This window comes from Rosa rugosa, chromosome 7, assembly GCF_958449725.1.
Source record: "Rosa rugosa chromosome 7, drRosRugo1.1, whole genome shotgun sequence".
NCBI classification, from domain to species: Eukaryota; Viridiplantae; Streptophyta; class Magnoliopsida; order Rosales; family Rosaceae; genus Rosa; species Rosa rugosa.
Window position 1 is genome coordinate 8,952,948 of NC_084826.1, and position 25,128 is coordinate 8,978,075.

At 38.8% G+C, this 25,128-nt stretch overlaps 5 protein-coding genes across 5 annotated transcripts; 3 read left to right on the plus strand and 2 right to left on the minus strand.

The window, feature by feature from the left end:
- Positions 1–458: 458 nt before the first annotated feature.
- On the plus strand, positions 459–5,818 carry LOC133720101 (calcium-dependent protein kinase 13). The gene is made up of 7 exons (XM_062146284.1): positions 459–1,512; positions 2,862–3,005; positions 3,170–3,322; positions 3,600–3,715; positions 3,804–3,971; positions 4,875–5,105; positions 5,186–5,818. Exons 1-7 carry the CDS (start codon positions 891–893, stop codon positions 5,333–5,335), a joined length of 1,584 nt encoding a protein of 527 aa, XP_062002268.1. The 5' UTR covers positions 459–890; the 3' UTR covers positions 5,336–5,818.
- A 159-nt stretch (positions 5,819–5,977) lies between these two features.
- Positions 5,978–8,114, minus strand: LOC133720102 (hsp70 nucleotide exchange factor fes1-like). The gene is made up of 6 exons (XM_062146285.1): positions 7,836–8,114; positions 7,598–7,740; positions 7,423–7,473; positions 7,059–7,280; positions 6,845–6,947; positions 5,978–6,718 (listed from the first exon to the last, which is right to left on the minus strand). The coding sequence occupies exons 1-6, from the start codon at positions 7,919–7,921 to the stop codon at positions 6,172–6,174; spliced, it is 1,152 nt and encodes a 383-aa protein (XP_062002269.1). The 5' UTR covers positions 7,922–8,114; the 3' UTR covers positions 5,978–6,171.
- A 4,897-nt stretch (positions 8,115–13,011) lies between these two features.
- Positions 13,012–14,375, plus strand: LOC133720056 (uncharacterized). Its single transcript, XM_062146249.1, has 4 exons — positions 13,012–13,391; positions 13,479–13,706; positions 13,795–14,027; positions 14,111–14,375. The coding sequence occupies exons 1-4, from the start codon at positions 13,176–13,178 to the stop codon at positions 14,274–14,276; spliced, it is 843 nt and encodes a 280-aa protein (XP_062002233.1). The 5' UTR covers positions 13,012–13,175; the 3' UTR covers positions 14,277–14,375.
- Positions 14,376–18,205: 3,830 nt separating this feature from the next.
- On the plus strand, positions 18,206–20,684 carry LOC133722776 (uncharacterized). The gene is made up of 5 exons (XM_062149647.1): positions 18,206–19,137; positions 19,513–19,699; positions 19,804–20,031; positions 20,102–20,337; positions 20,428–20,684. The coding sequence occupies exons 1-5, from the start codon at positions 18,206–18,208 to the stop codon at positions 20,582–20,584; spliced, it is 1,740 nt and encodes a 579-aa protein (XP_062005631.1). The 3' UTR covers positions 20,585–20,684.
- A 718-nt stretch (positions 20,685–21,402) lies between these two features.
- On the minus strand, positions 21,403–24,593 carry LOC133719932 (uncharacterized). The gene is made up of 3 exons (XM_062146123.1): positions 24,341–24,593; positions 22,880–23,962; positions 21,403–22,591 (listed from the first exon to the last, which is right to left on the minus strand). The coding sequence occupies exons 2-3, from the start codon at positions 23,955–23,957 to the stop codon at positions 21,540–21,542; spliced, it is 2,130 nt and encodes a 709-aa protein (XP_062002107.1). The 5' UTR covers positions 23,958–23,962; positions 24,341–24,593; the 3' UTR covers positions 21,403–21,539.
- Positions 24,594–25,128: the final 535 nt, after the last annotated feature.

The following is a 25,128-nucleotide window of genomic DNA, read 5'->3' on the forward strand; positions in this document are numbered from 1 at the left end:
TTGTTTTATAGATTACCGTGTTTGGGCTATAATTTTTTGTTGCATTTGTTTCATATGTTAAAATATTATGACAGAGAAGTCATTCATGTATAAGAAATTTCCCCATAATCAAAATAATACACCTCCTTTCATATTTCCATTTCACTTATTTTTATCCCACACCTTCTCAAATATAGCAATGTTCCATGTGAGGAAATGAATCAAAATTTCAGGCAAGAACCTGACTTGGAGATAGAAACCCAAATCTAATTAAGGAAGAATATTGGAATGACCTCAAATTGAGGGGCATCACAACAAATATTCATTAATTAATCACACCCTATCATTCTGTCTGTTTCTTTTAGCCCTGGCCTCTGGTTCTAGGTAGGTGTTGCTTAATAATTAATTAATATACACCCAAAAATAAAATAAAATAAAATAAATCCCAAAATCCCAAACCCAAGGACAACAACAATAACATATAAACCCTCCCAACGGCCAACCCACCTCCCTCCTCCTCCGTCCCGTTCAAACCAACCCCTCCTCCTCGATTAGCCGACAAAAGTCCCAGAACCAAAGAAGAACATAAAATATTCTCTAAATGTTATAACTTTCTTCTTTCCCTTATTCTAAAATTTTCAAAATATAATAATTAAATCTCTCTCTCTCTCTCAAAACCACCATCACTCTCTCTCACTCTCTCAGCTACACAGCGAAGGTACACCGTACTATACACTAGACCTCACTGTTTCTCTCCACACCTTTTCATCTCTCTCTATTTCTTGTTGATTTCGGTGTACTGCTAGATTGAGGCTTAGGGCTTCCGCATTATCATGTGGAAACCCTAGCGCAGGGGTTGTTAGGGTTTCAGTGAGATCCGTGGAGTGGTGGTGCGAGCGGAGGGTTTAGAAATGGGAAATTGTTGCAGATCTCCGGCTGCCGTTGCCAGGGAGGATGTGAAATCGAGCTTTTCCGGCCAAGATCACGGCCGGAGGGACTCCAGTGCCGGCAAGAAGGCTCCGACGACTGTCTTGACCGGCGTGCCCAAGGAGAACATTGATGAGAAGTACCTGGTGGATCGGGAGCTCGGCCGCGGCGAGTTTGGGGTGACCTACCTCTGTATTGACCGGAGCTCCAGGGAGCTCTTGGCCTGCAAGAGCATTTCGAAGCGGAAGCTGAGGACGGCGGTGGATGTGGAGGACGTGCGGCGCGAGGTGGCGATAATGAAGCATCTGCCCAAGAATTCGAGTATTGTGAGCTTGAAGGAGGCTTGTGAAGACGACCACGCCGTGCATTTGGTCATGGAGTTGTGCGAGGGCGGCGAGCTCTTCGATCGGATTGTGGCCAGGGGGCATTATACTGAGAGAGCCGCCGCCGCGGTGACGAGGACTATTGTGGAGGTTGTGCAGCTCTGTCACAAGCATGGAGTCATACACAGGGACTTGAAGCCCGAGAACTTTCTGTTTGCAAACAAGAAGGAGAACTCGCCTCTCAAGGCTATCGATTTCGGATTGTCTATATTCTTCAAGCCAGGTACCAATTTGAACTTAGGGCTTTTGATTCTTGCAATGCTAGTCTTCGAATTGAAACAATTACTGGTGTGTGTGTGTGTGTGTGAAAATATATCTGTATAGTGTCTTGAAGAGTTTTGATTTGACCTCTGCGGAAAATTATTTGGCTTATTATTGTGGCGTCACTTGTTTCTTGGATTATTCATATTCGATGAATTTGTACTTACTGATTTATAGTGGTTCGTAAAGCTTGAACTGTGGTTTAGTTCTGTAGAGCAGTTGAATCTGTGTTGTTTATTCTATTGCAATACCTCTAGTGTTTACTGCTCCACAGTCAGGTTAAGTTAATGTACCATACACAAATGGATGCTGATGTGGCTCTTAGTGAAAAAGTCATATTTCAAGGTTCTAGCCTTATGTTGCAATCTCAGTCTTGGATGCGTAGCCGAAAACATTCATTTCAGCTCGCTAGAAGTGGAAGCTATGGAAATATTAATTGGTTTATCTATCTTTTCTCTTTGTGTATGTGAGTTTGAATGGGTGATGTGGGGAAAAGATAAATGAGCTGGGGTTCTTGTAATGCAGCAAGGAATTAAAGGACTCGCGCAGAGCTTAGCAATAATATGGAAGTGAAAGAGATGAAGGGCAAGTACAGCATTCGTGGTTAAGATAATAGAGTCTAGTAATACATGTGTAGTGTCTTATTAGAGAAGTTGCACCATAGTTAACGTCAATTCTTCTTAATTTTACACTTAACTTTGGATGAATTTCTATAGTGCTTCCAAAATTTGTTTCTTGGTCTTAGGTTCTCCAATCCTGTGAACTCCCTGTGAATGTTAGAAGAGTGGTGCTAGAGAAACCTTAGTTGCTAGCAGCTGGAAGTTAAACTTCTTAGTCTGGAGGAAATGAAATCTAATATAGGTGCTTTGTTCAGGTAATGAACGAACTTGAAAGAGTTTTTTACAGTAGCTAGCAAGAGAATACTGTAACAGCTAAACAGACCATTAAATTGAGAAAAAAACATCAATCCGAAATAGTTTTGAGCTATTCTAAGAGATGGATATTCGAATACCAGAACAGCAAGTGTGGTTGAAGGAACATTTCTCCATTTTTGATAAGAAATTAAGAGCTTCTTAAGTGGAAAGTGAATGAGTTACAAACTCTATTTCCAACCATAGAGGTTCACAAGAATATACATATGTATTGTATATGTCTTTTTTTTTACAACTCCTATTGTGGGGTGTAAGTTAGGAAATCCTGAAGTCCTTATTGCTGAAAATTATAACATTGTAGGCATGACTGACCTACCATTTTCACTCATTATGCTAATTTCTTCTTGTTATATGTAATCCTAACTTCTCCTTGTTTTAGGTGAGAGGTTCTCAGAAATTGTTGGAAGTCCATATTACATGGCTCCTGAGGTGCTGAAGCGGAATTACGGGCCAGAAATAGATATATGGAGTGCTGGAGTTATACTCTATATTTTGTTGTGTGGGGTTCCTCCCTTTTGGGCCGGTAATTATTTCCTACTTTTCCTTCTTCCTTTCCAAAAGCTTAACACTTCCCTCTTTTCCTGTCGGTGTTCTTTCTATGGATGACCCTGATGCCTAAATTTACTTCTCTTATCTCTTTCCTCCGTAAAAAGGGCTTTCTATTTTAACTTTTGCATGGCTATGCAGAGTCTGAACAAGGGGTTGCACAAGCAATTCTCCGTGGGCTGATAGATTTCAAACGTGATCCGTGGCCAAGTATTTCAGAGGGTGCCAAGAGTTTAGTGAAGCAAATGTTGGAGCCAGACCCAAAGCTAAGATTAACTGCAAAGCAAGTGCTTGGTACTTTTCTGGTCCTTCTGATACCTTCTGATGCCATCGAATGGTAAAATTGGTTAGGGAAAATTGCAAGTTTTTTGCCATGGCTATTTGTGGCTACGTACATCAATATGCGCTATTTTGTTGTTAGGATGAATTATACTAGGTAGTATGATTTTTTCAGCCATTTCTTTGCCATCTTGTTAAATTTAACTTAACTAAGTACCAAATACAGTTTGTTATGTGCAAGCAGAAGGTGTAGTTAATTTATAACTGATGTCTGTCTGTTTTCTTTTCCCAGAGCATCCTTGGCTCACAAATGCTAAGAAAGCTCCAAATGTTCCTCTGGGAGATGTTGTCAAGTCAAGGCTTAAGCAGTTTTCCATGATGAACAGATTCAAAAGAAAGGCTCTGAGGGTTAGTTGACTGCTTGCAAAACTTCTTATGTTTTCTGTTTGTAGTAGTATTTTTGAATGTATGAACAATTTTTCTGAACTTCAAACAGGTTATTGCTGATTTCTTTTCCAAGGAAGAAGTGGAAGACATTAAAGAGATGTTTAAGAAGATGGACACTGATAATGATGGCATTGTTTCAATTGAAGAGTTAAAATCAGGACTTAAGAATTATGGATCACAACTTGCCGAGTCAGACGTTCAATTGCTTATAGAAGCCGTGAGTATCACTTCATAGCTTGCTTTAATTAACAGTTGACTGTTCCATGACTTCACCTGTTGCATAGTCTCTTGTGCATTAAACATAAGTATCATATTAATTAGACAAAGGCTAATCATCTCATCCATTTTTAACAGTAAAGACCTCATATTAGTAGTTAGATATGATCTTCCGTATAAGATTGGGTTTAAGAATATCAGAGAGGGACCCTCTGCCTAACTCATAACCTCATATTAGTTAGATGGCTTCTTTGGGTTTTCTTCAAGCCCAAACTTTTTTTTAGCTCATTTAGGGAGTTGCTTCACTCAAGGCTGTTAAATTGGGCCTCACACTTACAGCAGGATGTCTTGCTTTATCCACCTCATTGCATGTTCCAGCCTTTCATAAATCATCAGTCTTGGGATTCTGCAACTAGTGTTCTAGCAGGTAAGCTTCAATTGACGAGGACGGTAGGCTGTTCAACAGAATATTTCCACATTGCTTAGACAGCCTTTGTTACAAGTCTTAGATGAGCTTCCTCACCCAATGACATAAGTTATTGGTTTGTTGTTTGCGACTTATGGTTTCCTCATTGAGGGCAGTTCTAAAAGACATTTTTCATCTGGAAATGACCTTCCTTGACACTGCTAAGACATGTCCTACTTGTCTTTAGACTTCTAAACCCAAAAACTTTTCACTTTGGAAACAATTATCCGTCTCGATTCTCTTGTGGGAAACATATTACATATATGTCATTTGTATGGAAAAGGAACCATAGGAGAAAGTGATGATAAAGCTTATTTATGTTACCTGTTGTGGTGTTCTGTTAGATTGATTGCCATCATGTTGTATTGATCTTCACCAGTCCTCTTTCTATCAATATCTGTCTCTTGTGATTTTGATTGGGTGAGGTTGTTGTAACAGGTTGATACTAATGGAAAGGGAACCCTTGACTATGGAGAGTTTGTTGCTGTTTCCCTCCACCTACAGAGAATGGCCAATGATGAGCATCTTCACAAGGCATTTTCGTACTTTGACAAGAATAGCAATGGCTACATTGAGCCAGACGAACTCCGCGATGCTTTGATGGAAGATGGCGCAGATGATTGTACAGATGTAGCAAACGACATCTTTCACGAAGTGGACACAGATAAGGTGAGAGCCCAAGCAGTTGCTTATGTTTTAACTATGATATGGCAGATGATAGACTGATGTTATTTTTTGTGTGGATGCAGGATGGGCTTATCAGTTATGATGAATTTGTTGCTATGATGAAGACCGGGACAGATTGGAGAAAGGCTTCTCGGCATTACTCAAGAGGGAGATTTAACAGCCTAAGCATAAAGCTGATGAAGGATGGTTCAATAAATTTGGGGAATGAGTAAAAACATACTCGGCAAAGTTGGTCTTCGGATTATTGATGCAAAAGAATAGTGGATCTTTTCCTGCAAATCAGCTACTTGCTTTCTTTTGTGATTATTGTTGTAGAGTCCTTTTTTTGGTTTAGAGATGGGGCTCGTTTTTCTTCGGTGCCATACAAGGATCATGGAGGCACGGGGTTACCTAGTAGGTATGGCACACCATGTATGATTCTCTCCTACCCTGTCCACGTCTAATCTTCTGTAGCTGTATTTTCATTGATCATATTGGATTGAACTGTCTTTGTAGTGTGGTATACTTTAAAAGAAATATGAATGCCAGGCCGTCATGTTCTGGGCTACTTGTGTCATCATCATCATTCATACCCTTTACTGTGGTCAGGGTCATCATTTGTACTGAACCTTGCTATTGATTTGTTAATCTTCAAACCCTCCTAATTGTACCAATGCCTAGAGTTTGTGAATGAGATACCCAACTGAACTTGGATATTCTCCTTAATCTCACTCAGTATAAAATTGCCCTTGTTGGTTGTCAAGTATCAAATCCTCTTTACGGGGAGGGTAGTCGCTCTGTGCAAAGACAGCTAACAAGGTGCTAATATAGCTTTCCTCTATTTTAAATTAAAAAAAAAAAAATCATATGCAATGTATACAAATGGTGTCAAAGCACGTTGTTGGTACTAAACTTGTAATTCAGCCGTGTTTCAATAAAACCCGGCTACGCAAAAAGGATGCAGAATAAAGCTTTAGAATCTAGATGGAAAAGGACCAAAGCAAATTACAACCAAAAGGATGATACATAAACAAATTCTGACTAGCTAACAAGAACACCCATGGTTATATCACTGTAACCTCCCATTGGAGTCATCTCTAGCATCGGGAGGAGGGCCTGCGCCTAGCAGCAGTGGAGGAGTTTCTTTCTTCTCAGTATCAGGTTTTATATGAGCAGGATGTGGAGCGAATGCTCTAAGGGGAGGCTCAAAATGCTTGCTTGCAACATCAGGTGGCGGTGCATCTTCCCCAGGAAGCACAAGAAGCCCCTTCTCACGAAGAGAAGATGGCTCCTTAAAGCAGGCACCCCATAGGGAATCTACCAGCTGCCTCTCCTCTCTAGCTGCTCCAAGATCTTCAGGAGACATCAGACTAATACCTTTAATTCGGTCTTCAAGAAGCTGCTTCAATTTCTCATCTTCTTCAGCTAGTGTCACCTTGGCACCATCAGTTTTTTCTCGAGCAAGCTCAAGTAGGCCCCGGAGTGCAGCTTCTCGCACTTCTAGATCTTCGCTGGAGGCAAGGTGAACCATTATGCGTGGAAATCCTAGGTCACTTATTATGTTGCAATCAGAACTATTCTCACGCAGAAGGTAAGAAATCAAGTTCAGAGCTTTCCTGAAAAACAATGGTCAACTTTCATGAGAAATGCATCATTGGGGAGACTAAATGAGAGACAACAAAGATTGCAAATAGCGGGCGAAATACAAGGAACTGAAGATGAAAAGTAAATCCTTTGATTACCTCTGAAATCTCACGCTTTCGGAAGATAAAGCATCTCTCAAGCCTGCATAACCATTTGCTAGACGAAATGCAATGACACCAGGTTTGTTGTCCCGAATTAAAGCTGAAAGAGTCATCCATTTGCAAAGCATCAGAGCATGGCAACCAGTGCCTTCAAAACTTAAGCATGTACAGCAAAGCAAATACAATTGATAGTTCTATAAACAGCACTTACAGGATATTGCACCAAGAGCTTTGGTGCGAACAGTGACGTCAGGGTCAGACGTGAACAAAGAATACAAATATTCCAAGCCATTTGCTTCCATAACCAGTTGTTGGCTCTTGGGATTGTTCTGCACAATCGTGGTCACAACTTCTGCAGCCTTGGCTCGAATATTAGCATGGGAGTTCTTCAGATAATCGAGTAGAGGGACCAAACCACCAATGGAGTGAAGATCTATAACACACATAACATTAACAGCTAATTAAACATTGCCAGTGCATTACAATGATCTTCATCACATACAATACCCAATTATCAATCAACATCGTAACACACAACAGAGACTAAATTCAACGAAAAAGGTTCGAAAATTTACCATTGGCCATGTCAATGGACTCAACATGCTCCTGCAACTCATCCAACAAATCTGCCAAGTTCACAAACAATTACTAACAATACCAATAAGCAAGATATAGTTCAAAAATCCAAAAAGCCGAAAACTTGAACACGACCATTTGTACTAAAATAAAGCAAGAAATGAAATGAGGTACCTTCAATGTCAGCAGCAGTAACTCCCTGAGACTCCAAAACCTCCTCAGGAGTTTTCATCACAAGAGTTATTTCCTTCATCCTCTTTACAACGTCAATACTCTGAGCTTGCATAGCTTCCATAAACCATTTTCGATCCTCATCGCTGTAAACCACAACCACAAACCCACTCAATTTCATCTCAAACAAATCAAAACACAGGAAATTGCAGACTAACTAAGATTTTGGGAGATAAGATACCTCAAATTTCGATTAGGGCGGGTGCCGTCGGAGTGGGCAAGACTCCATTTAAGCAGTCCATCCCAGTTGGGTGCGTCTCCGGCCATTGTTGCTCTGTCTGAGCAAAAGAAACCCTAGAAAACTATGACTTGGGTTCTGCTAATTGATGGGAGACAGGAAATTGTGAAGGAGAATTATTGAGGTAGCAGCAAATGGTTTACATATATAATAGAAAGGAAGTGTAGAGCACCGCTTAAACTTCAGGTTCCCGAAACCTCTTGAAGGCTCTGGAACTTCCTGACTGAGAGTATAGGAAAAAGAAGAGACTAGGAGGGGAAAGGCACCACTGGTTAGGGCCTGAGGCCTGCTAGTCCATTTTGTCGGCTCATTTTCTAGGCCCAATGATTTCGAGGACAAGCTTCTGGTAACATTTGGTATCCATAGCAAAACATTTTTTTTTTGTACACTCTTCTACGATTTTCATACGTATAGATTAAGAGGAAGCATTTGTAAACACTTCCTCTTTCGAAATTTAATGTGTTTGTTTTAGTCATATGCTTCAACAGGAATTCAGGAGTGCTTTGAGAAAAAAAAAAAAACACTTCTTAATTAAGTTTTTACAATATTTGATAGTAACTTTTAGAATTCTTGAAAGTGTTAAAAGATGATTAGCAATATGTCTAGTAATTTTGTTCGTTGTAAGTTGGATATTATGCAAAAAATTTATAGTGGATTTGATATAATGATGATATATATAACATTATATTATAAGTCTCTAACTTTTTAACTTGTTTTCTATGCTCAAATTAGTAATTTATAATATTCAATACAAAATTATTTTTTATTATCAAATTAAAAAATATATATATTTCATGCCCTGAAACTGTATAAAAAATATATATATATATTAAAAAAATAAATAAATAAAACATTCTTTGTGACCAAAATTCTCATAAAAAACTGTGGACTAAAGATTTTTGGCAAAAAGATATTATTTTCTCACTAAATTTTTTTTACCCTCAAACAATGATTTTAGGGATAATGATAAAAAAGGTCATTTTGAAGTACCTTATTATAATTCAAACAGCACAAATGTCCCTATGATAATTAAGGTCACTTGTTCACGTTCTACCACTGTACTTCAATTTAATTACAAAACTGCCACCGTCAGTTTTCTCTGGCGGTTTGTAAGAGGTAGACTAAAACGGCACTATTGTTTCGTCTTCTCCACATTACTTCGGAAATTCAAACCTCAAAAAACCGCTCAAACCTACTCCGAAATAGAGAAATATTAATCTCCGGCGGCCACATTCTTAGACACATACCTTCTCCGACGACTGTTTTGCTCAACGGTGAAGCAACGCCAACTCTGAAAAGTACTTCACAGAAAAAGCCCCAAATTTTAGGGATTTGAAGAATTGCAGAACTCGAATCGTCTACCTCGACCGGGTAATCTTTCAGCCTTGATTCTCAGAAACTTCTCTTACTTAATTTCGAGTCATTGATATAGTATTTAGTTTTGGAATTATAAGTCGAATATGATATAATTATTTCTGCATTTGATTCTGAAACAAAACAATTCGATTCCAAGTTTTGGTTTGAGTGAAGATTTAAAGCTTTTTTGAGTGGAGATGATCAATGACTGTCTTCAAATTTTAGTTTGATGCTGTAACATAGCCAGTGACATAGGCTACTGACTGGGTATCATTTGATTTTGGAGGGGCTCTGTTTCCATTTTGGTGTGATTTGATACAGAGACATGGACAGTAACATAACAATTTATATGGAGATAATGACTGTGTGTCATGCTGTTTAGGCTTTAGGCTTTACTTGAATGGAAATTCTGCTAGTGCAAATACATATTTTATAGGCTCAGATAATGAAACTGGCCAGTGAGGTCACTGGCCAGGTCGCTAGACAAGTCAAAGGCCAAATAAGTCACTGGAAAAGGCCAACTCATTGGCAACGTGTGTTAAACTCCTGTCAATGATCATGTAACTGGCCATGTAACTGGCCATGTAACTGGCCATGTAACTTACAATGCATGCAACTTATCATGTAACTGGTCATGTAACTGACGTTGTAACTTACAACATATGTAACTGGCCAAGTAACTGATCATGTAACTGACGTTGTCATTGAAATGAGCTGTAACTGACCATGTAACTGATCATGTAACTTACAATATATGTATCTGGCCAAGTAACTGACTACGTAACTGATTATGTAACTGCAAACTCAATGCTAACCTTCTTATTTTTTCAACAGAATTTAAACATCAGAAAATGGCAAGAACAAAAAGAAAAGAAAGGGAACCAAGCGATGATGACGAAGACTACCAAGAGGTGGAATCAGAAGATGAAGAACACGATCGAACGATACACAGAAAGAAGAATTCGAAGAAGAGCTTGAAGAAATAAAAAAAAAGGAGACAGGAAGAAATAGAAGAAGAAGAAGAAGAAGAACCATCACTGAAGCAGATTCTCAAGAAGAGCTTAAAATCAAAAAAAAAAGATAGGAAGAAACAGAAGAAGAAGAAGAAAAAGTAGAACAATCACCAAACAAGGGTTCCTCTTTGGTGCTATTTCAAAAAACTGAAGCAGCACCAAAGAGGAAGAGAAATGTGAAACCAGGACATGTGCAGTACAGGTGCACATTAATAAGTTTCTTGAACACAATTAAAGATAACAAGAAGAATCTCAGTGCAAGAACATTAGATTTGCTCAGGCAGTCACCATTTGGAAATATTGTCGATGCATTCCATGGTGGCTACATAGAGGAGAAGTCAGCCAAGAAATCTGATGATTTCATTACACTCCTCCTGCAGGCCTACGACCATGAAACTGACCTCTTCTTCTTTGGAAAGAAGAAATTCAGGATCTCGACAAGAGATATTTCAAAGATCCTAGGAATGCCAGAAAAAGGTGACTTGGTCCCAAAGACTTCTGAGGGTGCATATCAGTCCGACTTTGTCCAGCAGTTTTTTTCAAACACAGCGAGAATTAACAAGAAAGCCGTAGAGAAAGCTCTGCAAGATGCGCTGAAAGACAATCCAACAACAGAGGATGGGATTGAGAAGAAGGACAAAAATGTGGCAAGATTAATCTTGCTGGACTTGTCCATCAAGTTTCTGTTCCCAAACGCAGGAGGAACAATTTCATGGGACTACGTCAAAGCCTGCGAAAATTTGGATAAGATCGGATCTTATGACTGGGCAAGGGAAGTTGGAAGCTTCTTAAAAAAGTCTATAAAGACTTTGAAAAAGAAAAAGGAGTCAAGCAGCCCATATGGTAATACGGGGGGCTGCGTTCTGATAATACTGGTAAGTTACTGTCAGACTGAGATGTAACTGGTCAAGTCACTAATCAAGACAAACTGCATGTCACTCGTCAAGTCACTATGACTAATTTTTTTTTGTTTTTTTGTGCAAGCAGTACTGGTTCTGTCAAAAGACTGGAAAAATCAACCCAATATCTGGAAGGGAGAACGAAGATCATGGGATGAGAAAATGGGACATCCAGAAGCTGATACAGAATTGGACAAGTTTTAATAGCTTGAAAAAACTAGAGGTATTTTCTTCTCTGTCAAAGTAGTTGTCACTGGCCAAGTAACTGGCCAAGTAACTATCTTGGTTAAAAGTCACCGATTAAGTCACTATCACACTGCATGTCAATGGCCAATTCTCACTTCATGTCACTGGCCTTCATAACTGTTGTAAACATGTCATTGCTCATGTCACATAGCATGTCACTGACATATTGAATATGTTTCTTTCAGAAAATCTTTGAAAACCTGAAGGAGGATAGAGAGGAATCAGAATCCGAGGAAGAGGAGAATAGATCAGATGAAGCAAAGACAGTTCCGGAAAGAGAGGAAAAAGGAACTGATGATCAGAATTGTGAAAACAATGAAGATAACCTACAAGTTGAGGTGGCTGAACAGGAAACAACTTCAGAAAAAAACAAGTGGGAGAAAGAGCTTCAGAAAAAGGAGGAGGAGATAAGATATATCACTGTGGAGAAAGATAATTTGAAGACAAAACTGAACGAAAAGGAACAGGAACTGAGGAAAATCACGGAGGAAATGATGAATCTGGAGGAACGAAATGCTACACTTGTGACCGACAATTTCTGCCTTGCATCATCGGTGAAGGAGTTAGAGATAAAATTGAAGGAATTGGAGCAAATGTTGAGCCAAAAGACTCACACCTCAACAGCAGCTCAGCAGCACAGCTCCCCACCACCTACCTCTGCAGAAGAAAAAAATGAATCAAATGGAGCTGCATCTAAGGCTGCTGAAAACGCAGAAAATAAAGATCAATCGACTGTTGAGGAAGCTCAGTCCCATGGCATCTGCACAGTCGAAGAATGTGCAGCAGCAGCAGCAGCTCAATCTCCACCTCACTGCACAGTGCAAGAAGAAACTCAATCGACAACTCCATCGCAAAAGGACTCACTGTTCCAGAGCCCCACAGTCTGCATGCTCACAGTCGAAGAAATGGAAAAACAAGCTGACATGTTTCAGATAGAAAAAAGTCCTGTAGCTGCGCGTGGCCTTCCACTTTGTACGTTGAGCCCAGAGAAAGAGGAGAAGACACCAGAGGAGAACAAAACAGGAGAGTTAACAATGCGCCTTACAGAGCAACATTCTGGTGAAACTGTATCATCAATGGGTCTCTACTCTTACGTTGTGAGATTAAAGAATAGGAGAAGAATACAGAAAAAGGACAACATTTACTGGTGGGGGGATGTGAAAGCAAAACGAAAGAAGAAAGCAAAGGAGATTGAACAGAGATTGAAAGAGGCTGAAAAGAAAGAAAAAGAAGAAAAAGAAAAGGAGATGAAGGCCTCACTGCCAGATGCTGAACGTAAAAGGCTAGAACAGATGGTAGCACAACAGAAGTTGGACGATGTACCAGAGGATGTTCGGGAAGCAATAAGACAGATGGACGCTGCAGAAAATGCACAAATCAATAAAGAGCAAGAAGAGAAGCAGCTACCTCCTGAGGTCGTAGACTGGGAGGAGAGCAAAGTATACAAATTTATGGACCAGGACACCAAGAGGAGAGTCCAGAAATACTGGCAAAATGCACCATCATGGTAATACTTTAATTAAGTCAAAATTCTATTTTAAACTTATTGTCACTGGCCAAGTAACTGTTTATGTAACTATCAAAGTAACTGGCCAAGACGAAAGTTCTATTTTAAACTTATTGTCACTGGCCAAGTCACTGTCCATGTAACTGACAAAGTAACTGGCCAAGTAAATCGCTGGCCAAGTCACTGTCCATGTAACTGTGGAAGTCACTGGCCAGGCCAAGTCATTGGACATGTGATTGTTAAATAAACGACATCACTATCTATGTTACTTACACTATTCATTCTTTGCAGAGTATACTTCTGGGATGGAAGACAGTATGGAGCACAAGTTTCAAGACAGGATTTAAAAGACATGATCATGGACGAACCGATAGCAAGCAATTGCATCGAATGTTATGGAATTCTCTTGACTGATCAGCTGTTGGAGAAAGAATCACAAGGATTGGATGTCCCAACTTTTATGAATCCCTTGTGCTGGGTAAGTAGTGGAACGATTATCAATCTACAATCAAAGCAAATGATTCTTAATTGATAATAACTTGTCTTCTTTTCTTCTTACAAACAGAATTCTGCAGAAAATTTGACGGTGTATTATGTACATCTGTACCTATGCGAACCACTGTTCCAGAATCTGGCAAGATCCAACTATATATTGTTCCCAATCTCACATGAATCAGGATTTCATCATACACTGCTCATTTTTGACAAGGAATTAAAGAACTGGTACCACTGTGATTCAAAAAGACCGAAAAAATCATCAACTGGAAAATCCTTTAAAAATGTACAAAAAATGGTATGGAACACTTTCGTCATACTAATTTCATATATTTAATTTAAGCAGAAAGCATATTATTGATTATGTTGCGATGTTGGAAATGCAGGTTGACATGGTAGAACTTTGGATGACAGCAGTAAAAGAACAAGCCGATGACATGCTGGAACAGGGATGCAGAATGAAATTTGATGAAAAGAACAGTTCAGAAGAAGAACTGAAAATGATGGAAGTTCCATTGACTAAAACCGAGAGAGAAAGCATAAAGTGGATCAAGAATAACTATAAAACAAAAATGGCAGTGACAGAACTCAAAGACAGCCCTCAGCAAGGAGAAGATTCGTAAGTACACAGCTCTTTAAAAATGTCAATATAATCATTATAAAGTTCAAATTCATTTACTTCAATTTTTATATGATGAACAGATTGGATTGCGGACTTTTTGTAATGTACACAATGGAGACAATTTCGAAAAAAGGGAGAGTTCCAAAGAAGCTCACAAAGGATGATATTTTGAAGTTTAGAGCTCATGTTGTAAAGTCATTTGCAGAAAGTAGGCACAGCTGGAACTCAACACATGAAGAATCGTAGAAATTTGTTTAGGGAATAGGATAGGTTATATAGTTTTTTCGAATTGATTCATCATATATATCCATTCATTTGTTCAATCGGAATTTCAATTTTTTAATATTTTCTTGCAGATATTGCTTCAGTATATAAAAGTTTGTTTGATATGATCTTCTGAAACGAATTCATGTACTTAGGTACCTTTTAAAGTAAGTAACTGGCTAAGTTACAGAGACACTGAATGTCACTGGAAATGGCAACCTGTATGTCATAGACCAAGTCACTGGTCAAGTCACTGTACGTCTCAAGTAACTGGCAAAGTCACTGACAACGTAACTGCCCAAGTAACTAGCCTAAACACTAAACGAGTCAATCAATAAGTCTACAGATCTTATAGCAAGACACTGAACAAGTAATCAGCCATGATTTGGCAAAAATAATTGTAAAAGGTAATGTTATGAGCCAATACATAAAGCAAGTAACTGTAAAAAAATTCATGTCCTTATGTACCCTATAAAGTAACTGGCCAAGTCACTGGCAAAGTAACTGTAAAAAAATTCATGTCCTTATGCACCCTATAAAGTAACTGGCCAAGTCACTGGCAAAGTAACTGACAAAGTCACTCACTAGCAAAAGACAAGACATTACCAAACTGATCTTTTTATTTTTAAATGCAGCGTGCCGCTGCACCGCAACTGCAGCGTTCCGCTGCACAACAACAAACAAAGTTTAAGTTTCAATTAAAAATCTGTAAAAGCTAATGTCATGAACCAATACATAAAGCAAGTAACTGTAAAAAAAATTCATGTCCTTATGTACCCTATAAAGTAACTGGCCAAGTCACTGGCCAAGTAACTTTAAAAACTAATGTCATGAGCCAATAAATAGAACAAGTACAAGTACCTGTAAAAATTAAAGTCACTGCTTATGTCACTTTCTATGTTTGAAATTACCTATCTAACCATTCAACTACAAGTAAACTGCCAGTGGCAGTTATCTAACCCGAGCGCGACTATTTCTCTTGGTTCATTTTCACAATTTCAAAACTCAGAGAAACTTTATACGATTTTTGCCCTAAACTCAGAGAAACTGCTCAAAGATTTTCTCTCCGGCTAAAACAGCGGACAACGACTGCTTTCCTCCACCGTAAACGGTGGGTAAGCAAGAGTGATTCACCGACTAAACCCCAAATTCTAGGGTTCTACAAATTTACCGAAAATTTACCGGTAACTTCCTCCTCCTTCTTTCATATAATTTCGATTTGAATAGCTTGCGTTTTGTTTGAATTAGAAAAGACATATTTCAATTACATGTGGAGTCTCATCAGAAAATGAATTTGCATGCGACATTTGTTTGAATTACATGTGGAATCTGATGAGAAAATGGTGAGACTTGTTTAAATTACATGCGGAATCTAATGAGAGAAAATGATGATTTCTGTTTGAATTACATGTGGAATTTGATGACAAAATGAATTTCCATGTTAGTTTTGTTTGAATTACATGTGGGATGATGCGAGAAAATTTCAGCATTTTGTCATTGTTCAATGTCTTTGTCACTGCCCATGTCGCTGCACTGGTCACTGGCTATGGTCATGTAACTGGTCATGTAACTGGTCATGTCACTATCATAAACATGTGCATAAATATGTCACTGGTTAAGTAACTGTCAAAAATAACTATTGAATTCTAATTTTCTTAACTGTTTACAGGATTTTTTTAAAAAAGTTCGAGGAATGGACCAACTAAAAAGAAAACAAAGTAAGGAATCTGGAGAAGAACAATCTGAAGGACAAAGTCCAGAAGAAACAATTGCAGAAAAGTTGAAAGTGATAAAATGGAAGAAACTGAAAGAGAGAAAAAAGCGAAAGCAGAAAACTGAAGATGAAGAAGAATCAAGTGAAGATGAGGAAGGAACAACTGGAGATGAAGAAGAATCTGATGAAGAACAAGTCCGGCGTAACAAGACGAAGAAGGATAAAAAGAAGAAAACTGGAAAGCAGAAAAGAAGAAAACCGGAAGGAACTGAAGATGAAGAACAATCTAATGAAGAACAAGTCCGCAGTAAGAAGAAGAATGAGATTAAAAAGGAGAAAAGAAGAAAAAGGGAAGAAAATGAAGATGAAGAAGAAGTTCGTGCAAAGAAGAAGAAGAAAATGGATAAAAGGAAGACCAAAAAAGAGAGTACAAAGAAGAAGGAAGAAACTGACGAGGAAGAAGATACAAAGGATGATGAAGAGGAAAAAGTCCCAGGGAAAAGGAAAAGATATGTAAAAGAGGGTTATGTGCAGTATCGCTGCACAATGCTTGCTTTTCTGAAAACAATTGCAGAAGACAAAAATAACCTGACTGAAGGTACTTTAGAGCTGCTGCAGAAAACACCCTTTGCAACGCTGATAGATGCATTCCATGGAGGTTCAATTAAAGAAAAGGATGCAAAGAAATCAGATGATTTAATCACACTTCTGCTACAAGCATACAACAGTGACACAGACCTTTTTGTGTTTGGGAACAGGAAATTCAGAATGTCAACAAGTGATATATCTATGATTTTAGGAGTGCCGGCATCCGGGTTATCAGTACCAAAGACTAAAGAAGGGGCATACAAATCTGAGTTCGTGACTAAATACTTTGACAAAAAGCAGAGGATCAACAAGGCGGCTGCAGAGGAAGCTTTGAAGAAGGCATTGGCAGAAACTCCAGAAACAGGGGATGAAAAAACGAAACGGGACAGAAATGTTGCCGTATTAGTACTCTTGAACTTTTTCATCAAACTCCTGTTCCCAAACTCTGGAGGAACAATATCTTGGGACTATATAAGAGTATGTGAAGAGGTGGAAAGTCTGGGAAAATATAGCTGGGCAAAGGAAGTTGGCGACTTCCTTAAAAAATCAATTAAACGAAAGGCAAAAGAATCCCAAAACATGGCAGGTTGCGTGATATTGGTGATGGTAAATTCCCGTAACTTGTTAAAAATTTGTTTATGCATCATTTTGCTGTCGTATGCTGTTGTAAGTACAAAAACTAGATCAGTGTCATGTCACTGTTAAGGTCACTGGACAGGTAACTGGCTAGGTCACTGTTAATGTTACTGTCAAGTTTTTGTCACTGACAATGTCACTGTTGTATTTGCATATGTCATTGGTTATGTTTGTGATATTCATATGGGTAAGCAGCTGTTTGAAAAATAACTAACTAGTTTTCTATTTTTATTTTTTATTTTCCAAACAGTATTGGTTTTGCCACAAGACAGGAGTAGTGCCGCCAATCTCTGGAAGAGAAACCGAAAAACACGGAATAAGAAAGTGGCAATTAAAGACCCTGATAGAAAAAAAAGGGGATTTCAACACCATGGGAAAGTTGAAGGTATGTTAATTTGATGTAGATAAACTAGGTCAATGGTCTTGTCACTTGCTCAGTGACCTGGTCTTGGTCAGGTCACTGACCAAGTCATTGACTATGTCACTGGTCATGTTATTGTTATATTTTCATGTCACAGTGCATGTATCTTTGCATGTCTATGATTGTGTTGTTGTTTTTTTTCTGTCACTGCTTATGTCACTGACAACTTTTGTAATTTTGTTTCAGAAAATCTTTGATAAAGTTAAAGAAGATGCAGAGGAAGAAGATTCTGAGTCTAATACAGACACAGAAAGTAAAGAAAAAGAGAATGATGGGCAAGAAGATATTGTTGAAAATAGAACCAGTGGAAACATTAAGGATGAGAAGATGGAGACAGAGATAGGGAAGAACAATGAAAAGAAGAAGGAATTACAGAGAAAGCTGGAGGGAAAGGAAGAAGAGCTAAGTGCTTTGAAAAAAGAAGTTGAGGAGAAGGACAAGGAAATTGGCAGAATAAATGAAGAGAATGAGGATGTGTTATTGGAAAATGAGGTGCTGAAAATTGAGAAAGCCTCACTAATTAACAGAGTGAAGCACTTGGAGGGCATAGTGATGGCACTAACTGAGAAGTTTGAGTCGCCAATAGCACGTCCAGGTGATGACAACGACTCAACTCCTCCTCCCCCACCACCTAGTTTCCCTCCGCCAAAACCAAAGGCCCCTCAGGACAAGCCAACTGACAGCAAGCACTCCAAAAACACAAAATCTCAAGGTGGTAGTCAGGGAACTCAATCACAACCTGCCTGCTCCACAGCAAGCGCATCTGAGATGGCATCTGCAGCACCTCACTCAACCGACCAAGGACATCAGTCACCACTTCAATGCCTTGCCCAAGCAGCTGCACAGATTCATTCACCAACCTCTCCTGAGGTTAAATTGAGAATGACGGAAGATGCTTGCACACCGAACACTACTTGGGTTAATGCATTGTTTGTGTTTCCACCTCCGGGCGTGTTTCAAACTCCACCTCCAAGAAAAGTCAGTTTGGAAGATATGCAAGCAGAGCCAAACAAGTATCAGATCATTATATCACCAGAGGTTCAGCCTGTTTTTGACGTCGAACCAGTCAATTACATTCCTCCTACAGAACAGATGACAAGAGCTGAGTTCATCAAGCCAATTTTAGAGGAGATATCAGGGCAGGACTCAGAATCTATTGGCCTCTATTGTTATGTGGTTAGGACGAAGAGAAAGGAGAGAGTACAAAAAACACATCATATTTTCTGGTGGGACGAGGTGAAAGAGCAAAGGCAGAGGGCGAAAATGACCAGAATCACAGCACAGGAAAAGAAAAAAGGACAGACAGCTGAACAGAAGCCACAGGAGGAAGTGATACATGATTTGACGATTAATGTGGATGACGAGGAACAAACAGAAAAAAACGAAATTGAAGTGATAGATTGGCAAAAACGACAACTGTACAACCTACTTGACAGCCCAACTAAAAGCAAACTAGAGAAGTACTGGAACAAGGCAGAACAAAGGTAATGTTTCATGTTACAGCTCACAAGATAGTGACTTAACTTGCCATGTAGCTGTCTGAGTCACTGGACAAGTCACTGTCCAGATCATGGCAATTGCCATGTAGCTGGCCTAGTCACTGGTCAAGTCACTGTCCAAATCATGGCAATTGCCATGTAGCTGGCCAAGTCACTGTCCAGATCATGGCAATTACCATGTAGCTGGCCTAGTCACTGTCCAGATCATGGCAATTGCCATGTAGCTGGCTAAGTCACTGATCAACTCACTGTCCAGATCATGGCAATTGCCATGTAGCTGGCCAAGTCACTGTCCAGATCATTGGCAAGTGAAAAGTAACTGGCTAAGTCACAGGACTAACAACGTTCTATGTTATGCAGCGTATTATTCTGGGAGGGAAAAGAGCCTGGAAGCGAAATCACAAGGGCAGATGTCAAAATGTTCATAAGCGATCAATCAATAGCAAACAACTGGATTGATTGCTATGGGGAAATGTTGAAGGATGAACTGCAAAACGAAAGTTCACAAAGTTTGGGAAGATCTGCTTTTATGCATAGCATGTGTTGGGTAAGTATGACGAGCACTTTCTCATAAACATTGAATCCTTATCTCTCATTCTTTGTTTATTTATAACTCGTTCTATGTATTTCTTTCTTTCTTTTTCTAAATAGTATTCGACAATACATTTAACTGTGAGAAACCTCCATCAATACTTGTGTGAGCCGCTGTTCCAAAACATGGGAAAATGCAACATGCTTTTCTTCCCAATTACCCATAATGAAGAATTTCACCACACGCTCTTGGTCTTTGACAAGGACATACCGCAATGGCTGCATTTTGATTCAATGAAACCAAGAAGAGCAGGAACAGGGGAGTGCTTTAAAAGTATAAAAAAATTGGTAAGAAACTTCTTACTGACCATGTAACTTACCATGTAACTATCACTCACTAATCTGTTAAAAACTACAGGTTGAAATGGTCGAGCTGTGGATGAGAGCAGTGAAAGATCAAGCAGATGATATGCTGCAGCAAGGCTGCCGAATGAAATTTGACAAGAGTCAAAGCACTCACACAAAATTAAAGATGGTTGAAAGTATTTTGAGCGATGACGAAATAAGAACAATAAGCTGGATAAAGGAAAATTATGATGGTGGAAGGATCCCTTTGAACCATGCCAGAATCTGCCCCCAACAAGACCAAGGATCGTAAGTCTATATTCAAAAATTTAAAATGATAACTTTACTGTTACTAAGTTTGGTCAAAATCATTAACTTGAAATTTTTAATTGTCAACAGATTAGATTGCGGACCTTTTGTAATGTATTACATGGACAGAATGGCAAAAGAGGAGAAGCTGCCAAACAAAGTCACCAAAGCTCAGATGATGAAGTTCAAAGCTCAAATATTCAAAAAATTTGCAGAACATAAGCAGAGCTGGAACTCAGCAAATTAAGAATTTTAGAAATTTGTTTGTTTAGTTCAGAATTTCAGAAATTTGTTTGTTTAGTTCAGCAAATATACTTGTATGGATCTTTTTATTCAAGTTTAATGCATCTTCTGAATTCATAGGGCAAGTCACTGACTATGTAAATATGAAGAACGCATATAATTGAAAGTGTCATTGTTAAATTCACTACTGCCCATTATGTAACTGCTTAAGTCACTGGCCAAGTAAAAAGAAAACTGAATGTCAGTGGCCAAGTCACTAGGCAAGTTACTGTAAAACTCAAGTAACTGACCAAGTCACTGATAATGTAGCTGACCATGTAACTGACCATGTAACTTACAATATATGTAACTGACCATGTAACTGAACATGTAACTAAACATGTAGCTGAATATGTAACTGGACAAAAAACATTAAAACTATAAGTCACTAGAGAAGTCACAGCCAAAATGATATTCCTATTTCAGTTTGCAGCGTGCCGCTGCACCGCAACGGCAGCGTTCCGCTGCCAATTAATAAACCAAAGTTGTTGTAGCTACTTCATTTTTTAATTTTCATTAATATTTGCAGCGTGCCGCTGCACCGCAACGGCAGCGTTCCGCTGCCAATGACCAAATCTATATGCAGTAATCCAACTACAAGTCATAGAACAAGTCACCGACAAGATAACTAAAAACTAATGTCAATGGACAAATCAATTAGTTTACAAATGGTTATGTCACTGTACATGTAACTATTAAAACCTGTAGACACAAAGAATACTGAAGGATTTATAAAAGAAGAAAGCAGAAAAACTGTCTCATAGTCAAAAAAAAAAATTCCAATGAGTAAGCACCTTACAAGCACTTCTTATCATTTATTGAAAAAAATGAAAAATCAAAACAAATATTCAAACTGTATTGGAGTCACTTGCTATGTCACTTGCCATGTCACTGTTAAAGGCATGTAGGCAGAATTGAACCTATATCGGAGCTGTACAACTCTTTCTGTTGTGACCATCACATTTTCCACACCTACCACACTTGATCACCCTGGTTTTCTCGCTCCTTTTTCTGAACCTCTTCTTTCTAGGCCTTCCCGGTGGTCTTCTAGTCAAAGGCGGCTGCAAGATCACAGCATCTCTACCAAAATCATGCACTTGCTTCGAAATAGAGGGAAGAGGATTAATTGGGAAAGAATAAGTTTCTCGATATTTATCCACCTTGTACAGCTCATTGACATACAAATACGGGGAAGAACCATGTTGTTGGATCACTACAAGTGCATGGGAACATGGGAAGCCATACAGCTGCCATTCTCCACACGAACAAAACCGACTTTCCAAATTTACCATGCTATTGTACTTCTGACAGTGAACTTCATACACATAGGTATCAGACCTGCTCACTCTCCAATGCCTTCCGACTTCCAAATTGTCCTTCAGCTTCTTTTCAATCACTGGGCGCAACTCAGAAAACCATTCATGAGCATCCTGCTTCCGAGCAGCAATTGAAGCCATGGACTTCACTCTAATGCCATCATTAATATCAAGAATAGGAAGACTCTTCAAAGGCAACACCCAATTATTGAAAGACTCAGCCAAGTTATTTGTCATTTCACCAAATCTTTCACCATTAAAGTAAGCCATACACCAGTTCTCCTTGGGAAGATCCTCCAGAAATTGAGCAACTATGTCCCCGCCTTCACTCCTCAAGATTTCCATGTTGAACTCATACATCTCCGGTGTGCGAGAATAAGCACAACACATAAACAAGTAAGGAATCCGATCCTTGAGGTAAGATCCAGCTGGAAATTTGTCAGAAAGGTTAGACATCAGGTGTCTAAAACAAAACCCATGTGGATTATTAGGAAACACTCTAGGGAAAGCACTAACAAGCCCAACATGACGATCAGAAATGAATGTCACCCTCCTCATAGGGTGTTTTGCAAACTCTTCAGCCAAAACCTCAAGAAAAAAACTCCAATTACTCTCATTTTCAGAATCCACAATAGCATAAGCAACTGGATACAAGCCTGAACAGAAAAACAAAATGATGTCACTGTCATGTAACTGTTAATGTCACTGACCATGTCGCTGACATAACTGCATATTACTTGACAGTGACATGGCCAGAGACATGTCATTCAAATCACAGAACATTTAGGTCATTGGACATGTAACTGTCAATGAACATGTAAGTGACCATGTCAGTAGCTATGTAACTAACCATGTCACTTACATTACAAAAAAAAAAAACAAGACATGGCAGCAAATAGAAAACAAGAAAAATAAAAAACTACAAGTAATGAAGGAGATTCAACCTTGATTGGCATCCTTTGCCGATGCAGCAATAATCTGCCCCTTGTACTTGTTGGTGATGAATGTAGCATCAATGAAAAGAATAGGTCTACAAGATTGAAAACCCTTCATCCATGCACCATAGCTCACAAACATACGCTGAAACCTGTGTGTTTCTCGATGAAACTCAACCACTATCCTAGAGTCGGGGTTTGACTTCATAACAGACTCACTGAACCAAAGTAGCTGAGCATAAGACTCAGCTTCATCACCATGTAGGGCTGTTTTTGCCAACTCCGTACCATACCAAACTGTACGATAAGCAACATCCAAACCATAATCACTCTTGATCTCATCAGCTATATCAATTGGCTTTTTGTTTGGATTGGCACGAATCTTATCAAGCACAATAGACTTGACAACCTTGGATCCCATCATCTTACTCTTCTGCAAACGAATCACACCATGACAAGTGTGAACATTAACCAACCTTTTAATCATAAAGAAACCATTAGCCCTACATAAATAAGCCTTCACCAGCCAATTGCAGCCTTGAGAATGTTTCTTAGAACACTGAGCAATAACACGAACCTTGTCATTTCTAACAAACTCATATGAAAAGCCAATTTCTATAGCATACTTACGCAGCTTATCCCTAAACTCAACAACCCCACCCTCAAACTTTTGGCCTTCAGAATGAATATAACTCTCCCAACCTTTCGTCATATAACTCTTCGGTGCCTCTGCCCTATAACACCCCAAATAATCATTCTCCTCAAGCATGGTACTAGAATCCTCACACACTGTGTTACTCACCACACTTTCACTAATAGAAGGCAAATCAGTCACAAACACTTCAACAAAATCAGAATTGTAACGAACCAAATTCCTAAAAATCATTCTCATATCAACTTCACTCTCTAGAAAACATGAAGTAGAATCCGGAGGAATAATGTACCTCAACATGAAATTGCCTTGAATCAAATCAGGAAAACGAGAGCGTATGGAATTGCATAGGTCAACAAACGACCAATTATGCAACAATGGAACTGTCGCTGCTTCACCAGAATAAATAAACTTGACAACATAGCTAGTATCCATAACAACTGCACAAGAATAAAACAAATCACTATCCATGTCACTACTAAGGAAATCAACAGAATCAACACAAACAAGTCACTGCCAAAGTAACTGTTAATGCCTGAACAGAAGAACAACCTCATACTCGCAAAATAAATGATAATTCCTGAACAAAACAGCAGTATTAAAAATGTAACTGGCCATGTCACTGATAAAAAAATCACAGTATAGAACAAATATAGTACAGCAATAGCACAAAACATCATCAACAATTCAACATAGCACTGAGTCCGACGAAGGAGAAGAAAACAGTAATCCAAAACGAACAATTCAACAATTTAACACAAACAACAAAAATACACTGCAAAATCCAAAACGAACAAATTCACAGAGAGATGGCTTACCGATCAAATCAGAGAAAACCAGAGAGAGGAAGAAATAGAGAGACTGTAACTAAGCACTGAGTCAACGAAGAAGAAGAACACAATAACGTGATCAAGACGAACACCGACGAAGCCAGAGATCCAGAAAAAGAGAAAAGAGCTGAGGAAGCTCCAAAACCACTTTCAGATCGTCGCAGAGGCACAAAGAGAAATCGGAAGCTTCCGACGGAGAGAGCGGCGAAGAAAAAATCTCGGAAAGAGATCTCCGATCAAATCGAATCAGAAGCTTTCTGATCAAAGGAGAGAGAAAATTTGAGCTCCCCGATTTTGAAATGGAATGTTATAAAGGTTTGTTACCTTAGGGGCAGAATCGGAATGATAAAAATTAAAAACTGACCTTTTTTAACATGACCTCATTATTCATAAGGACTAAACTAATATTAATAACAATTTACAATGGACCTTCTTATCAAGTGGAAAACTAGGTGACCTTATTATCATTTCACTATCTAAAGTGACATTTTCCATCATTTCCCTATGATTTTAAGCACTTTTCAAACTGACGGAACTCAAAATAAAAAAAAATTCTTCAATTTTTCAAATACTAAAACAATAAGATTCAAATTAATACGGATTTTTTTTTTTGGAGTGAAAAAAAAAACTCTTGACCTAGCCGTCTTCTCTGCTAGGGTTTCTCGTTGACTCTTCTTCAACAAAACTATCAAACCTCCATGGCTGACACTATTGCAAGCCTTGCAGCAGCCTTTCAACTCAGCTGAAACCGCTCATGTGGAACTCGGAGCGGCTGG

What these genes read in the sequence shown, in the direction of transcription:
- LOC133720101 (XM_062146284.1), top strand. Translation starts at nt 891, where the DNA reads ATGGGAAATTGTTGCAGATCTCCGGCTGCCGTTGCCAGGGAGGATGTG. An exon ending in GTCTATATTCTTCAAGCCAG is followed by an intron (nt 1,513 to 2,861) that starts GTACCAATTTGA and finishes TCCTTGTTTTAG; the next exon opens with GTGAGAGGTTCTCAGAAATT. An exon ending in TTCAATTGCTTATAGAAGCC is followed by an intron (nt 3,972 to 4,874) that starts GTGAGTATCACT and finishes TTGTTGTAACAG; the next exon opens with GTTGATACTAATGGAAAGGG.
- LOC133720102 (XM_062146285.1), bottom strand. Translation starts at nt 7,921, where the DNA reads ATGGCCGGAGACGCACCCAACTGGGATGGACTGCTTAAATGGAGTCTT. An exon ending in AGCTCTTGGTGCAATATCCT is followed by an intron (nt 6,948 to 7,058) that starts GTAAGTGCTGTT and finishes TGACTCTTTCAG; the next exon opens with CTTTAATTCGGGACAACAAA. An exon ending in GAAAGCGTGAGATTTCAGAG is followed by an intron (nt 6,719 to 6,844) that starts GTAATCAAAGGA and finishes ATTGTTTTTCAG; the next exon opens with GAAAGCTCTGAACTTGATTT.
- LOC133720056 (XM_062146249.1), top strand. Translation starts at nt 13,176, where the DNA reads ATGTTACTTACACTATTCATTCTTTGCAGAGTATACTTCTGGGATGGA. An exon ending in TTATGAATCCCTTGTGCTGG is followed by an intron (nt 13,392 to 13,478) that starts GTAAGTAGTGGA and finishes TCTTACAAACAG; the next exon opens with AATTCTGCAGAAAATTTGAC. An exon ending in TTAAAAATGTACAAAAAATG is followed by an intron (nt 13,707 to 13,794) that starts GTATGGAACACT and finishes TTGGAAATGCAG; the next exon opens with GTTGACATGGTAGAACTTTG.
- LOC133722776 (XM_062149647.1), top strand. Translation starts at nt 18,206, where the DNA reads ATGGCACTAACTGAGAAGTTTGAGTCGCCAATAGCACGTCCAGGTGAT. An exon ending in TGGAACAAGGCAGAACAAAG is followed by an intron (nt 19,138 to 19,512) that starts GTAATGTTTCAT and finishes TATGTTATGCAG; the next exon opens with CGTATTATTCTGGGAGGGAA. An exon ending in TTAAAAGTATAAAAAAATTG is followed by an intron (nt 20,032 to 20,101) that starts GTAAGAAACTTC and finishes TAAAAACTACAG; the next exon opens with GTTGAAATGGTCGAGCTGTG.
- LOC133719932 (XM_062146123.1), bottom strand. Translation starts at nt 23,957, where the DNA reads ATGGATACTAGCTATGTTGTCAAGTTTATTTATTCTGGTGAAGCAGCG. An exon ending in GGCAAAGGATGCCAATCAAG is followed by an intron (nt 22,592 to 22,879) that starts GTTGAATCTCCT and finishes TTTTCTGTTCAG; the next exon opens with GCTTGTATCCAGTTGCTTAT.